The sequence below is a fragment of the Aquarana catesbeiana genome, linkage group LG07 (assembly GCF_042186555.1).
Source record: "Aquarana catesbeiana isolate 2022-GZ linkage group LG07, ASM4218655v1, whole genome shotgun sequence".
Lineage (NCBI taxonomy): Eukaryota > Metazoa > Chordata > Amphibia > Anura > Ranidae > Aquarana > Aquarana catesbeiana.
The window spans coordinates 215,572,369-215,586,525 of NC_133330.1; the positions used below are offsets into that span (position 1 = coordinate 215,572,369).

Below are 14,157 nucleotides of genomic sequence, written 5' to 3' on the forward strand. Positions count from 1 at the left end.
GCAGTCAGGGACATCTTTAAGGCTGGGCAAAAGGGGCAGCTGCCCTGGGCCCTGTCACTGTTGTGGGGCCCAAAGCTGCTGCCTCATATTTGCCAACTATCCTGGTTTCCTTGTCCCTTGAGGTTTTAGTCCTGTACTGTGTCCTGATAGTGTGAAGTGCTGCTACTAAGGCTGCCCAGCTCTGCCCTATTGTTGGGTACAGATGACTCACCTGCAGACCCTGTGTTTACATGTAAAAAACAGTCATTGATATGTAAATAGCGGCTGCATTCATATGTAAATATTGGCAGAGCGGCGGCATTGGTATGTAAATAGAGGCGGCATTCATATGTATATCATGCCCTTCTGAGGGTAGTGTGGGGTGTGCAGAGGTAGGCAGAGAAGGAATTACAGTTTGGGTGCACAGGTGAGCAAGCAGGGGGTGTGTAGAGGTAAGGAAGGTGGGTGCAAAGATGAGCAGAAGAGGCAGGTAGAGTTAAAGGGGGGGGGGGGGGTTGGCGTGGAGAGGATAGGGGAGGTTTGAGGGGCAGAGGTTAGCATGGGTTTTAGGATGCAATGGTGTACTGACAGGGTAGATAAAGATGTAGGTTGCGTGTAGGGTAGCCCATTCATTTCAATTTCAAAGTCCCTAACCCTTTTTCAAAAATCACACAGTTGCATGGCACATGTCAGCAGATGTGTGAGGGTGCCATTAACAATTTATGACACTGCTGTGTATCTGCTAAAGGACAGCATGTTTCTGTGGTGTCAGGAAAGCAATTTTGTATGCGTTCCCGACACACAAAAATGTGAACGCAGGCTAAATGTCTAAATGTCTCAGTAACAATGTTGGTCAGTGTAAATCTTCTCATTACTGTACATTGGGGCTTGGTGTACAATCTTTTCCTTCACACTAGTGGCCAGTGTGAATGTTCCTCTTACATTAGTGATCAGTGTAAATCCCTCTTTACATTGGTGGTTACTGTGAATGCTCCTATTACATTAGTGGTCAGTGTAAATCCCCATTACATTGGGGGCCAGTGTTGAAACTCCTCTTTATATTGGTAGTTGGTAAAAAAAAATAATCAGCTTTGCCATTGATCACACCCTCCCCTCCCCCAGCACTGCCACTGATCCCAGGAGTTCTAGGATCCCTAGGTGTTTTCTGTCTATTGATGGGTCTGCTCACCTCCCCAGTACATGGTGTGCAGGCAGTGAGCAGATGATGTGCAGTAACCTCTAGCAACCAATAAGTGAGCAGTATTAATGTACAGTAATCTCTAGCAACCAATCAATAAGCAGAAATCATGTGCTGTAACCTCTACCAACCAGTCAGTAAGCGGCAATGATATGCTGTAACCTCTGGCAACCGATTGTAATCGCTGCTTGATCTGATTCAGTAAACTGATTTTGAGTCTATCTGATATTTATTGTATGTCTCAGAGCAGGTGGAGAGCGAAACTGCATGGGGGATGGCAAGAAAATGTTTGCCTGTGGTCCAATCAATATTAAAGACGGCCCTGGCTGCAGTGAATAGGAATGTTGGCAGATGGAATTGGTTATTAGTGCAATTGGGTGGTTTCAAATTTAGCAATTCTTCTTTTGGATTATTTTTGTAATCTTTTATCCAGAAGTGTATGTATTATTCGGTAAATGTAAAATCAAGAATTTTTTATTTTTGGGGCAATCTCACCAGATGTGTAGGAGCATGCCAGTTGCTCTTTTGTTGGATCAGACTATATGGGCCAGCCTTCGATATGTGCATCAAAGAGCCTTGAATTCCCATGACCCTGTTGTCGGTATGCCGGTTTTCCTTTCTTGGACCACTCTTGGTAGGTCCTGACCACTGCAGACTGGAACATCCCACAAGAGCTTCGGTTTTGGAATTGCTCTGACCCAGTCATTTAGCCATTATTATCTGGCCCTTGTCAAAGTTGTCGATATCCTTATGGGGCGTACACACGGTCGGACTTTTCGTCTACAAAAGTCCAACGGATGCCGACAGACTAAAGCTGGCTGGTAATCTGATCGTGTGTGGGCTTCTCCGGACTTTCAGCAGACTTTTTCAGCCTCAAATCCGACGGACTTTAGATTTGAAACATGCTTCAAATCTTTACGTCGTAACTACGACGGACCCCGAAATCCGCTCGTCTGTGTGCTAGTCCGATGGACAAAAACCCACGCTAGGGCAGCTATTGACTACTGGCTATGAACTTCCTTATTTTAGTCCGGTGTACGTCATCACGTACGAATCCGTCGGACTTTTGTGTGGTCGTGTGTAGGCAAGTCCGTTCGTTAGAAAGTCTGCTGCAAGTCCGCCGAAAGTCCGCCGGAAGTCTGTCGGACAGGCTGTCGGACTTTTGTAGACGAAAAGTCCGACCGTGTGTACGCCCCATTATTTTTTTTGCTTTCAGCAAATCAACTTCAAATCAACTTCAGGAACAACATGTTCACTTGCTACAATAATATATCCCACTCAATTGCAGATGCCATTGTAACAAAATAATCAATTTTATCCACTTTGCCTGTCTATGGTCATAAAGTTATGGCTGATCGGTGTATATACTGTGTGAAGAAACCATATGTATGGAAGTTTCGTTTTTAAATAATTTTTTGTCCCGAGATTTATATGTGTCCGAGAGACTGTAACAGTAATTAAGGCATATTTTGTGGGTACAAAGACTGTGTAATATGTGTATATAATGTGTATATAATAGGTAGGCTTAAAGGGGTTTGTTAAGGCAGCGCACACAAGCACTACCTGCCCCTCTGCTAGGATAACCTGTAGTATATACTGTAAGCAGTTTTGTAAAATTATTCTTCTAAATACCTTATTTTTACTCCCCAATCAGCGGTCACTTAACTGCCTGTCGCTCTCTTACTCTGATGTATGTACTAGGGAGGGAGGGGCCAAGATCTCCCTCTGGCGTTTGACGAGTAGTCACGTGACCTCCCTCTGTAGTGCATACATCGGAGGAAGTGACTGGGAGAAGAAATAAGGTATTTAGAAGATGAATTTTACAAAATACAGTATATACTACATGTAATCCTAGCAGACGGGCTGGCAGTGCTTGTGTGCAGTAATGTTTGCACTGCTCAGAACGGTGCTAAAAGGGGAGAACGGCTCACACACAGAGCTGACAGGCAGGGAGGGAGGGGGAGGAGGACACAGGAGAGCAGAGAGCAGGGCTGTGGATGATGGAGGCACTCAAACTGACCGTGGTGCCAGGGCTCAGCAGCCATGATTAACCGTGGTCAGTTTACAAGGGGAAGGACATAGCCAGGCAGGATCAGGCAGCCAAGTATTTTAGGTGATAAGGGGGGGCCAAATTACATTGCTAACAAATTACACAGGTAACAAACGCTTTAAGCCTAGTACACATGGGCTGAATGTCGGGCAGCATTGGCCGGTTCAATAAAAACCCACCGACATTTGGCCCGTGTGCACTGCTATCGTTCCAACAAAAGCCGATCGTTCAGCTAGCTTCTGTCGAAGGCGCATGACTGAAAAAGGTCTGCTAAATGGCTGAGTGGGCTGACCAGAGTGTTCTGGCAGGGGGGGTCATCCTTTTTGTCAGAACACAATGAAACAGCAGGGAATATTGCATACAATTTAGTTGCACTTTTATGTAACTCCTGCTTGATGCATTTTTGGTGCGCTTTTCAAAATCGCACCCAAAACACAGCTTCCCATCTAAATGAATAGAAAATGCAGTAAAAATATGCTGTGTTTTTGGTGCGTTTTTTGCATCCATGTTTCACAGGTGCATGCTGGGAGTTAGGCAACTAGAAAACGCATCAAAATGCAACAAAAATGCATATGCGTTCAATGGAGCAGTGTGAAAGCAGCCTTATGATAAAAAGTATAGGCTTTCTTTATTGATAGTGCTTAATGAGTGATTTGAACCATAGAGGACCCCCATTTTCTCATGACAGTAAAGTTTTAATAATTTGTTTATTGAAGGATTATCCAAAATCAGCATTTTACAGTATAAAAGGGATCCAGTCTGTCTTGGATAGATTTAATTATTTAGCTAAATTCCAGCATTGCGTGATTGAGCATTGTCAGCTGTAGGCACTGCCATTAAAAAAACACCTTGGTAAGGTTAATTTACTTTATGACAGTGACTGCACAAGGCACACAATACAATAAAAATGTAAGAAAAATGAAATGTATTTTTCTTCTTACTTGAATAGGCCAGCCTGAATGGCAAGGAATTGCCTTTTTGAACTGAAAGGTATCGTTGCTTTTATGTGTTCTAATAGACTTTTCTTTTTTTTTTGTTCTTTTCTTTCAGACACAAATAAGCCCTCGGGAAGGCTGGCAGGTTTACAGCTCAGCACAGGACCCCGATGGCCGCTGCATCTGCACCGTGGTGGCTCCAGAACAGAACCTGTGCTCCCGAGATGCAAAAAGCAAACAACTCCGGCAGCTTTTAGAAAAGGTCAGTGAAACTCGTCATCTGTTTTCCCAAAGCATAATAACCATTGCTTTTCAGTGTGGGTTTATTATTTTTTATGATTTTCACATTTTTTAAAGCTTGCTATTTTTATTATTGTACTGAATATAGAGATACACAGATCACCTATGAGACAAAGCTCTTGTTGGTTTGTTTACTAGTGATTTTTTTTAATTACAAGAAGTCACTAAAATACACACTCTTAATGGACTATTTATAAAAAAAATCAGATTTACTTTAAATTTGTTATAAATATGGCACTTATTTATTCTCTATCACATTCAATTATTCAAAAAGATGTGCCAGCAGTTGGATGTGTTCTGTTCTTTCATGTGCTAATGCAAATTTTCATTATATTTACCATATTTTTAAAGCAGCCAATGTGTGCCTTTCTGCTATGTCCGAACAGTTGCTAAGAGAGAGTTTTAGCTTGAGATCGGCACCTACGCCATTTGCTTAAGCCCACAATATTTTGCCATATAAATGGTCCAAATCAAGCTTTCTTGCCACATTTCACACATTCCCTTCCCTCGCCAGCAACTTTTCTGTTCATATCTCTCGTTTCTCATTTTCACAGGCATGAATAGCAGCTATTTGCATGGGATTTAATATGTTACTCTATGATTTATAGTATCAATGATATATTTCTTAGGAGAAGCTGTATTTTTACACACAAAATGTAAGTGAAATGTACAAGGGCGGACATTTATCAGTCTGCAGAGAGCTACGGAAATTGTGCACAAGAGTCAAGATAAAAAGAATTACAGCATTAAGTACACTTACTGAAATAGAAGTGCCTTCAATATAAGTCAGTAAGGTAAAAGGGCAGTGTCTTGTGTGACAGAAAAGGTGATGCGTATCAAAGTGTTTCTGGCATTGCTTGAGCGTATTCATTAACTGGAATAATTCTTGCAGACATCATTACCCTAACTTCTCATGTCCACGTTCTCTTAAAATGTGTTAGACTGCACAGAAAAAAACATTGATCTGTTGAACTAAAAACCTACGCCTCTCTTATTCCACAAATCCAGACACCCATATCATAGGGGAGACCACTGTCTGTGCCCAGTACAGACTGTCTGTTCTTAGTCTGAGCAATAGTGATCGACCCAGTGCTATTAACACCTCACATACCAAGAAAAATACTGACTGCCACTCTCATAAAAAATAACTAGCATTAGGCAAATAACGCAACTAGTGATAATACATAGGTAGCAAATGAGGCGACAGGTAACAGACAGGCAATGGTGGTTATGCATGGATAATACATTTGAAATTGCAGCAGTTTTTGGGCAATACACTTTCAAAACATTGCATAAAACACTATATTTAGTAGTGCTGGAATATGTTGTCCATGTATTTTGTGCAACAACTACATCAGCCAGTAGATGGCAGTGTTTATAAGTTTGTAGCTGCTCTATGGTAAACTATGTCTTTTTTTGTATAATAAAGTTTCCTGTTTCCTGTCTGCAGTTAAAGTGTTACTAAACCCAAAACAGTAACATCAGTCTGTATATGCAGCATAGCATGCTTGTTATACTCACTGTGGAACTTAAGGGGTTAATCCTCTGTATTGTGTAAAAAGGCTGTTTTATCCTGTATGCATAGATCCTCTTCCTCCTGCACTATCTATCCGGGGAAGACCAGCTAACACAGGCAGAGTAGCCGACCTGCACATGCTCAGTTGTGTCTTTTATGCTGGAGAGAACAGTCACTTGTTCTCAGAGATAGCCAGGTCACATGATATTGACATCACACATGTGGGAGTGTATATAGGCTGCAGTGTAAATCTCCTCCTACCTGAACTCTCACTGGAGAAACTGTGCAATTTATCATGTAACTGTGGTATACAGATCATCCAAAAAGGTTTATAGTGACAGTATTTTAATGTAAAAAGAAGATTTATAAGCTATGGGCACTGTGGGGGGGGGGGGTGAACTATTTTCATATTACTGGGTTCAGTAACACTGTAAGCAGCAAAGTCCATATGGACTGTTCACTGTTGGTTTGTTCTGTAGGGCTATATACAGAATTTAGAATAAGAGGACCATGTATAACACACCATTTGAAGCCAAAGTTCACTTTAAAAAATAAAATAAATGCATGTGGATTCTTTTTTTTTTTATTATGAGCCTGCAGATAATTGCATGCGCGATCAGCAGATCCCAAGTGCAATGTCAGGCTCCTGCAGACACTCAGTACAGCTGTCTGCCATACCTCCCATACGAGCAGACAGTTACTAACGTGCAGGAAGCATCAATGAACCAGGTCATTAGCGCCCTTGCAGTTCATTGAAAACTAAATTCATTTGGCATGGTGGCAGGTGGGATTTGTAGTGCATTCGTTCGCAGATTACTGTTAATGAATGACGAGGCTGTGTGGACAGAGCTGTGCTGTTTTTAAATTGTGACAATGGGTGCAGGGAGAGGATCCCCCACCGCTATCACAGTGGGAGATCAGGAGTGAACGGGGCTGCTGCATTAGTAGCATGTTACATCTTACTCCCTAAATATGGGCGTAACATTTAACATGTTACTAAAGGTGAAATTATCCTTTAAAAGAGAAGAAAATGATATACTCAGCAAATATGTTTTGCCAAAAATCAATGTTATAATTAGTTAGCGTTAGACAATCACCATATACAGCTCTTCTCTATAGTCACAGTTTGTCACCCACAAAAAAATACAAAAAATAATGCTATTAACAAAACAGAATTCACTGCAATATAATGTACCATCCCCCACATAAATCTAGTGGTGGGTCTACCTTAAAGTGACTCTGTCAACACAAGGTTACTTCTATACAATAAAAAGAAGAGTTAATATAGTTACTCTTCTAGCTTACCATTTGTTGAAAGGCTGCTGCTTCACTATTCCCAGCGCTGTGCATTTTTCATGTTTCCTGGGTATGTGTAATACTGTATCTGCTTTCCCACCATACACGGCCGTTTCTCCCACTTACATGTACATAACATTACCACATATAGTTTGGGCTACCTCTTCTTTTAGCAGTTGCGTTACTGTATAGGAGTGGCCCTGTGCTGATAGAGTCTTTTTAAAGTGACACATTCCTTGCCCATGCAGAGCAAGTGAAAAGGACATACTGTAAATTTAACCTTCCCAGCAGCATATACTCACCTTTCCTTTTTTGGCCATTGGGAGTGAATTAAAATACCTGGCACCTTTGAGATCTGTCTGGGTTTGGTTTGCAGGAGAACCCAATCGCGGAACACCATTGCATACCTCCCAACTTTTTGAGATGGGAATGAGGGACACCTATCAGCAAATGTATGCAGGCATAGGACATAACCCTTGTCACGCCCCCTTAAAGGAGAATTGTACAAAAAAACAAGATTGCTTAAACCCACACATGCTTTTTTTTACTACTACTATTACTTTATACTGACTTTTGCAATTTACAAATGCAGCAATTTAGAAATCAGATGAAAGGTTTAGTACTGGGAAACACTTTTTAACCTCCCTGGAGATATGATTATTTCATATTTTTGATGCTGAAAGCAGTACAATTATTTTGCATGGAAATTTGGCGTTTTATATTGTATGCCTGTAATTCTTAGGAATAACTCACTTAAATCTGTCCAAACCAGAGTCTAGTAGACATCTCTGGTATGATAAAGTTTGAAACACGAAATCATAAATTATAATATAATAAATAACTATAAATAATTATACCAAATGATAATATAATAATAATAAAAATTATTCAATAATGTAATCAAATCAAAAACACTGAAATTTGCTCAGTTGCAGAATTGTCGCTGTCATTACTTTTCAGTGTTTGATGACGGATTTCCCCACAAATCACTATCGCTCAATTCTGGGAGTGATTCTAATTTATTATCGCTGTTTTCTAGCTGGTTTAAAACCACTTTTGATATAAAGGGACGGTTTTGGTTTCTGTGGACAATCTCCAGTTTCTAGGCAGAAAGAACAGTTTTTAAAATATAAAACTGCATGCAGGGCACTGGAGAAACAACTAGGGACAAAAGGGAGGTGAAATCATTTCATACAGTAATGTAATCTGTAAGATTATAGTGTACTGTATGTATTGTGTGTGTTTCACTTTTTGAATTTGGCGTTGTTCTCCGTCCCCGTGTGTCGCAACGCCCGCAGGGAACGGAGATCAGCTCCGTGATGAATCGAGCGGAGGACGAGCAAATCAGGGACAGTCCCTCGAAATCAGGGACAGTTGGGAGCTATGCCATTGAAGTCCATAGGGGGTAAATTGTCATAATGAATTCTGTCCATTTTCAAAACTAATAGGCAAGCTATTGTCCAAAAAGAGCATAGGGTGCTGGGTCCTCCAATGTACCAATGCAACAAAAACATTGATCTCCACTTGCTTTTGGGTCCCGGCTGGCCTAATGCATTGTGAATACAGGAAGTCGACCACTCAGCACAAGTACCATTCAAAAAATTCTTTGCATTCTCTGAAAGCACGAAAAGCATTCTCTGGTTCGATGAGGTGGAAAGCATGATGCCCACCTCATTCAATAAGAGAAAATTTGAGGGTTGGTTTACTAAAGGCAAATAGACTGTGCACTTTGCAAAGTGCAGTTGCACTCTTCAAGAACAGTTGCTTCAGAGCTTAGTAAATGAGCAGAAGCTCTGCTGACTTTTATCATCAAAACTGCAAAAATGCAGTTTTTTTATTTTCCTTGCACATGATTGGGCATTCTTTGCAAAGTGAAGCTTTACCTCATTTACTAAGTTGTGGAGCAACTGCACTTTGCACAGTCTATTTGTCTTTAGTAAATCAACCCCTTTGCATTCATTAAGAAAATTCTCTGAATGGTGCGTGCTGAGTGGCCAACCTACTGTGTTCACCACGCATCAGACGGGCCGCTCAGCTTTGGACCCGAAAGCAAGTGGAGATCATTGGAGCAGCAGTCTGTTTCAGTGATTTCCAGCTTCCAGGGACATCAGCCAGTTATGGTATATACACAGTTACATTGGTCCAAGCATCTAACTATGTAAAAATATACCATGCCTGGAATTCCTATTTTACGAATCCAAGTCAGAAACAAAAAGAAATCAGCCTTGTAGACAAGGCCTAATGATACGTTTGTTTTCATAGAACAGGTTGCAGTTCTATGCGCTCACGTAAGATGGCCATTTGTGATACATACAGCACTTAGCCAAGTCTATTTATATAGTAAAGTACCTGTGGACTATAGAGCCACACACACATAATAAATAATACCATTTTAATATTAGAGCCTATGTTTTAATTAGAGCTCCTATTGGAATGATTTCTTTCCACTCAGCTCAGGTGTTCTATTCATTTCTGGCTCAGCTGCTGTGCAAACAATTGGGTGAAAATAATTGGGAATTTGTCTGACCTGAGAAATTAGAAAACAGGTGAGGAAATATCATATTATTTACAGCAGATGAATGAGAATAGAACAGAGATGATTATAATGAATGGTAATCATATTCCTACAGTAAGACTTAAGCTCTCTAGAGAGTGTGGGAATCAGTCTTACTCCAGTCCACTGCCATAATTGATCAGGAGCTGGAGCATAAACTGATAGTGATGAAAGAAAAATTGATTAGCTCAAATCCAATTAAACTCTTTTTTTGTCAATGATTGTTTAAGTAGGAGACCCTTTAGGGTGTATGATGTCTATGAAAAGTTCACATCTGTGCATGAATATTCATATGTAAGGGATATGCATTCAAGTGTATTAGCCAACATTGAAATATGTTGAGTGTTTAGTTGCTGTGGGTTTAATTGCTTACTTCCTTGTTCAGCACGGCTACATTGTGCCTATGTAGGTCTCCCTTGCAAGGTTGTCAGCCTGAAGTTTTTCAGCATGTCTGTTTACAGTTTTTAGCATCATGTTGGTCTGCCATAACTAGCAGTCATTGTTCAATGAAGTGTCCTTGGTGGCCAAAAGGAGTACCCCCATTGAATGGAGAATGGCAGTTAGTGGAACTTAGTCATAACGTCTGAGAAAGCCAGGTTCCAGTTACAAAGTGGAACCAAATCAAAAAGAGCCCAAAAGATGTTTTCTGGCTTAAAAAGGTAACACCAGACATCTTATGCTGCCTATTTTGAAACGTTTAAAATTTTGCTTTGGTTTTCTGCAATTGGGCATTAAAAGAGCATATACGAATGAACTATCCTGTACCAAATCATGTTATTCAATTGTTTTTCTCTACCTAAAGTTATTTTCCAAGCAACACATAATGAAAAAAACATATGTTTAGCCCTGTTTTTACACCCTCTGCAAGATCCTGGTGTGTTATAGTGCCACTTGTGTGTTATTACCACTTCAATACAGAGCACTTTCACTCCCTTCCTGCCCAGATCAATTTTCAGCTTTCAGTGCTCTCACACTTGAATGACAATCACTCAGTCATGCTACACTGTATCCAAACAAAATTTTTAGCATTTTTTGTCAAACAAATAGAACTTGGGTGGTATTTAATCACCACTGGGTTTTTTTTTTTGCAACATAAGTGAAAAAAGAGTGAAAATTGTGAAAAAAAAACACTTTTTTTTAGTTTATATTATAAAAAAAAGTAAGTATTCTTTGTTCATAAATTTGGGCCAAAATGTATGCTGCAACATATTCTGGGTAAACATAACACACATTAGTGGCTATCCCAAAGCATCCTCCCCATATTGAGGACATGTGGCCTGGTACGGTTATGGAGGGGGGGCGCTCTCTCGTCCCCCCCTCTTTTCCTGCGGCCTGCCAGGTTGCGTGATCGTATAAGGGTCTGGTATGGATTTTTGGGGGGACCCCATGCCATTTTTTTAAATTTTGGCGTGGGGTTCCTCTTAATATCCATACCAGACCTGAAGGGCCTGGTATGGAATTTGGGGGGGACCCCCACGCAATTTTTTTTTAAAATCTTGGTTCGGGGTTCCCCTTAATATTCATACCAGACCCAAAGGACCCGGTAATGGACTGTGGGGAATCCAATGCCGTTTTTTTCAATGACTTTTATGTGTATTGCTGGGACCGACAATTCATTATAGCCATGAGTACTTTTAAATGACTGTTTTTCCTTTAGAAATGTCATTTTGTGCAGGGACTGTTGTAAACACGGGAAACATGCGTCACTTTACAGGCATACTATAGACACTCCCCAGGTACGAAATTTAAAGGAATGTTTTACTTTTATTGTTTCACTTTAAGCATTATTAAAATCACTGCTCTCAAAAAAACTGCCTTTTTTAAAACTTTTTTTGCATTGATACATGTCCCCTGGGGCAGGACCCAGGTCCCCAAACCCTTTTTATGACAATACCATGCATATAAGCCTTTAAAATTAGCACTTTTGATTTCTCCCGTAGACTTTTAAAGGGTGTTCCGCGGCTTTCGAATTTGGCGCAAACACCCCAAATTGTTCGCTATTCGGCTAACAGGCAAACACCCGATGTTCGAGTCGAACTTACGTTCGACTCGAACATCAGGCTCATCCCTATTAGTGGATATTATTTAGTCTGTGTGAAAAGTTATAGCGTCTACAAGCTATGGTACCAATCACTGAAAATTGATCACACCCGCCTAATCTCATTTCTTGAGGCCCTGACATGTCAGGGCAGTACAAATATACCCCAAATGACCAGTTTTTGGAATGTAGACAGTCCAAGGTATTTAGTGAGAGGCATTGCATTTTTTAAGTTGTAATTTTGTACCACAATTCTTAAGAAAATGAAGAAATTATTATTTTTTTTACACAAAATTATCACATTAACAAGTAATTTCTCACACACGTTATAGGTATACTTGCAATTACATTCTGCTACTCTTCCTAAAAATACAATATGTGTGAGACTTTTACACAACCTGGCCACATATACAGAGGCCCAACATCCAAATAGTACCTCCAGGCCTTCTAGGGGCATGAATTACACATCTAATTTCACGACGACCTATTACACTTTTGAAGGTCCTGGAACACCAGTACAGTGGAATTACCCACACAATAACCCCATTTTAGAAAGCAAACCTTCCAACGTATATTCTATGAGGTATAAGGAGTCTTTTGAACATGTCTTTTTTTTCTTTATCCTAATCGGATATGGGCTGTGTCCAAGGGACACGCCTCATCCCCTATTGCCATGCTGCGCCTGGGGGTGCGCACAAGCGGCGAGATCGAGGACAACACTTTGATTGATTGGACACAGCTGGTCATGTGGTAAAGAGATATTTTCATTGGCTCTTTACCCTGATTGGGGATGGGCTGTTTCCTGAGGGGCATCCCCGATCGCCACACTGCGTGCCACAGGAGCAACGTCATATGATGCCCGTCTGAAGGGATGAAAGGTTCCTGCTGGTGTCATTTTACTATACTCCGGTAGGAAAGTGGTTAAGGAGCCTTCACTTGTAAAAACAGGACATAATCTCCAATAAACACAGTTGCCTCAGATTAGTTGTGTTTTGTAGATAACAAGTACAGTCCTAATTGAGAAAATATGTAAGTTACTATGGAGATGAATCCACACAGTATTGTATTTGATAGTCTGTATATTGAATAGCAGGAACAAACAATATCAAGAAAACCATCACACTTTTAATTTTCTTCAAACAGGAATATTAATATATTATACAACCTTTATAGCACGGAGTTGATTTATGAAACGGAAATTGGTTGTTCACTTTGCCAGGGACGATGTACTTTGCAAGGGGATTTTCCCCAAAGCTTAGTAAATGTGATGAAATTTCACTTTGCAAAGTATGCTTGACCTCATGCAAGGAAAATAAAAAATAACATTTTACTTTGCACGTGATTGTATGATGGAAGTCAGAAGAGTTTCACCTAGTTCTCTAAGCTCAGGGGAAAATTCCCATGCAAAGTGAACAGTCTATTCGTCTTTAGTAAATCAACCCCTATGTCTTAGTGAGTGGATGTTGCATAAAGCTGGCCATACATAGTTCAGTTTTTTTCATTCAGCCCACAGCCTGAACAAAAAAAACTGAACTGATTCCCCAGTCCACACATTCAAAGTGGATTGGGAAGCCCTCCCTGCTGAGCTATTATATTCTGACAACAGGGAGAGTCCTCCACTGTCATAACTACACAGATCAGCGCTGCAGCCTACTGCCTGCAGCACTGATCAAGTGGCTTTTATAGGACACAGCGGTTGAACAGAAGTTGATCAGCAGTAGCCCCAAATGAATCGAAATTAATCTGGTCCCTGCTGAACTGGCCAAATTTCAATCCATGTAGTATGGCCAGCTTTTGTTACATTCTGTGCCCTGTGAATGAAAATCTATTTCCTCTGTCTCTCTGTTAATACTAGAGGGTTTACCCAATAATGCCTTGCAATAGACAATCTGTCAGGTCATCTGAGGCCAGGTGACAAATGCACATCGTTGGGGTTAAGAGCACACCGCTAAGGTTGTGGACCCTTCGGCTGACTGCTGTGGATGGAGCTCTGGGTGGTTCAGGAAAGCAGCTCCACCTGAACATATACATGGATCAAACAGGAAGCTAGAGCGTAAGAGCTGGAGCATAAGATTCCCCAGGGTGTGGAATCTAAGAGTCAGCAGGTTTTTACTAGAGCCTCTGAGGGTGAAGATGGATTTGGCTGCAGCTGACTCAATGTCGCGGCCCCCGGGTCTCTCAGTTCATGCTCACGGACTGGCTCTGGTGGACAGAGCAGAAGCAGCAGTTCAGGGTTAAACAAAGGATAGTCAGGAGAATAAGCCAAAGTTGGGGCAACTAGCAGATGGGAA

General features: G+C 40.9%; 1 protein-coding gene across 2 annotated transcripts in view; it reads left to right on the plus strand.

Moving 5' to 3' along the window:
- OLFM3 (olfactomedin 3) overlaps nt 1-14,157 on the plus strand; it is a 395,228-nt gene that overhangs the window by 316,340 nt on the left and 64,731 nt on the right. For both annotated transcript variants that reach the window (XM_073593019.1, XM_073593018.1), the window contains exon 2: nt 4,278-4,424. In XM_073593019.1, coding sequence (XP_073449120.1) covers nt 4,278-4,424 — 147 coding nt within the window. The remainder of the gene's footprint in view (nt 1-4,277; nt 4,425-14,157) is intronic.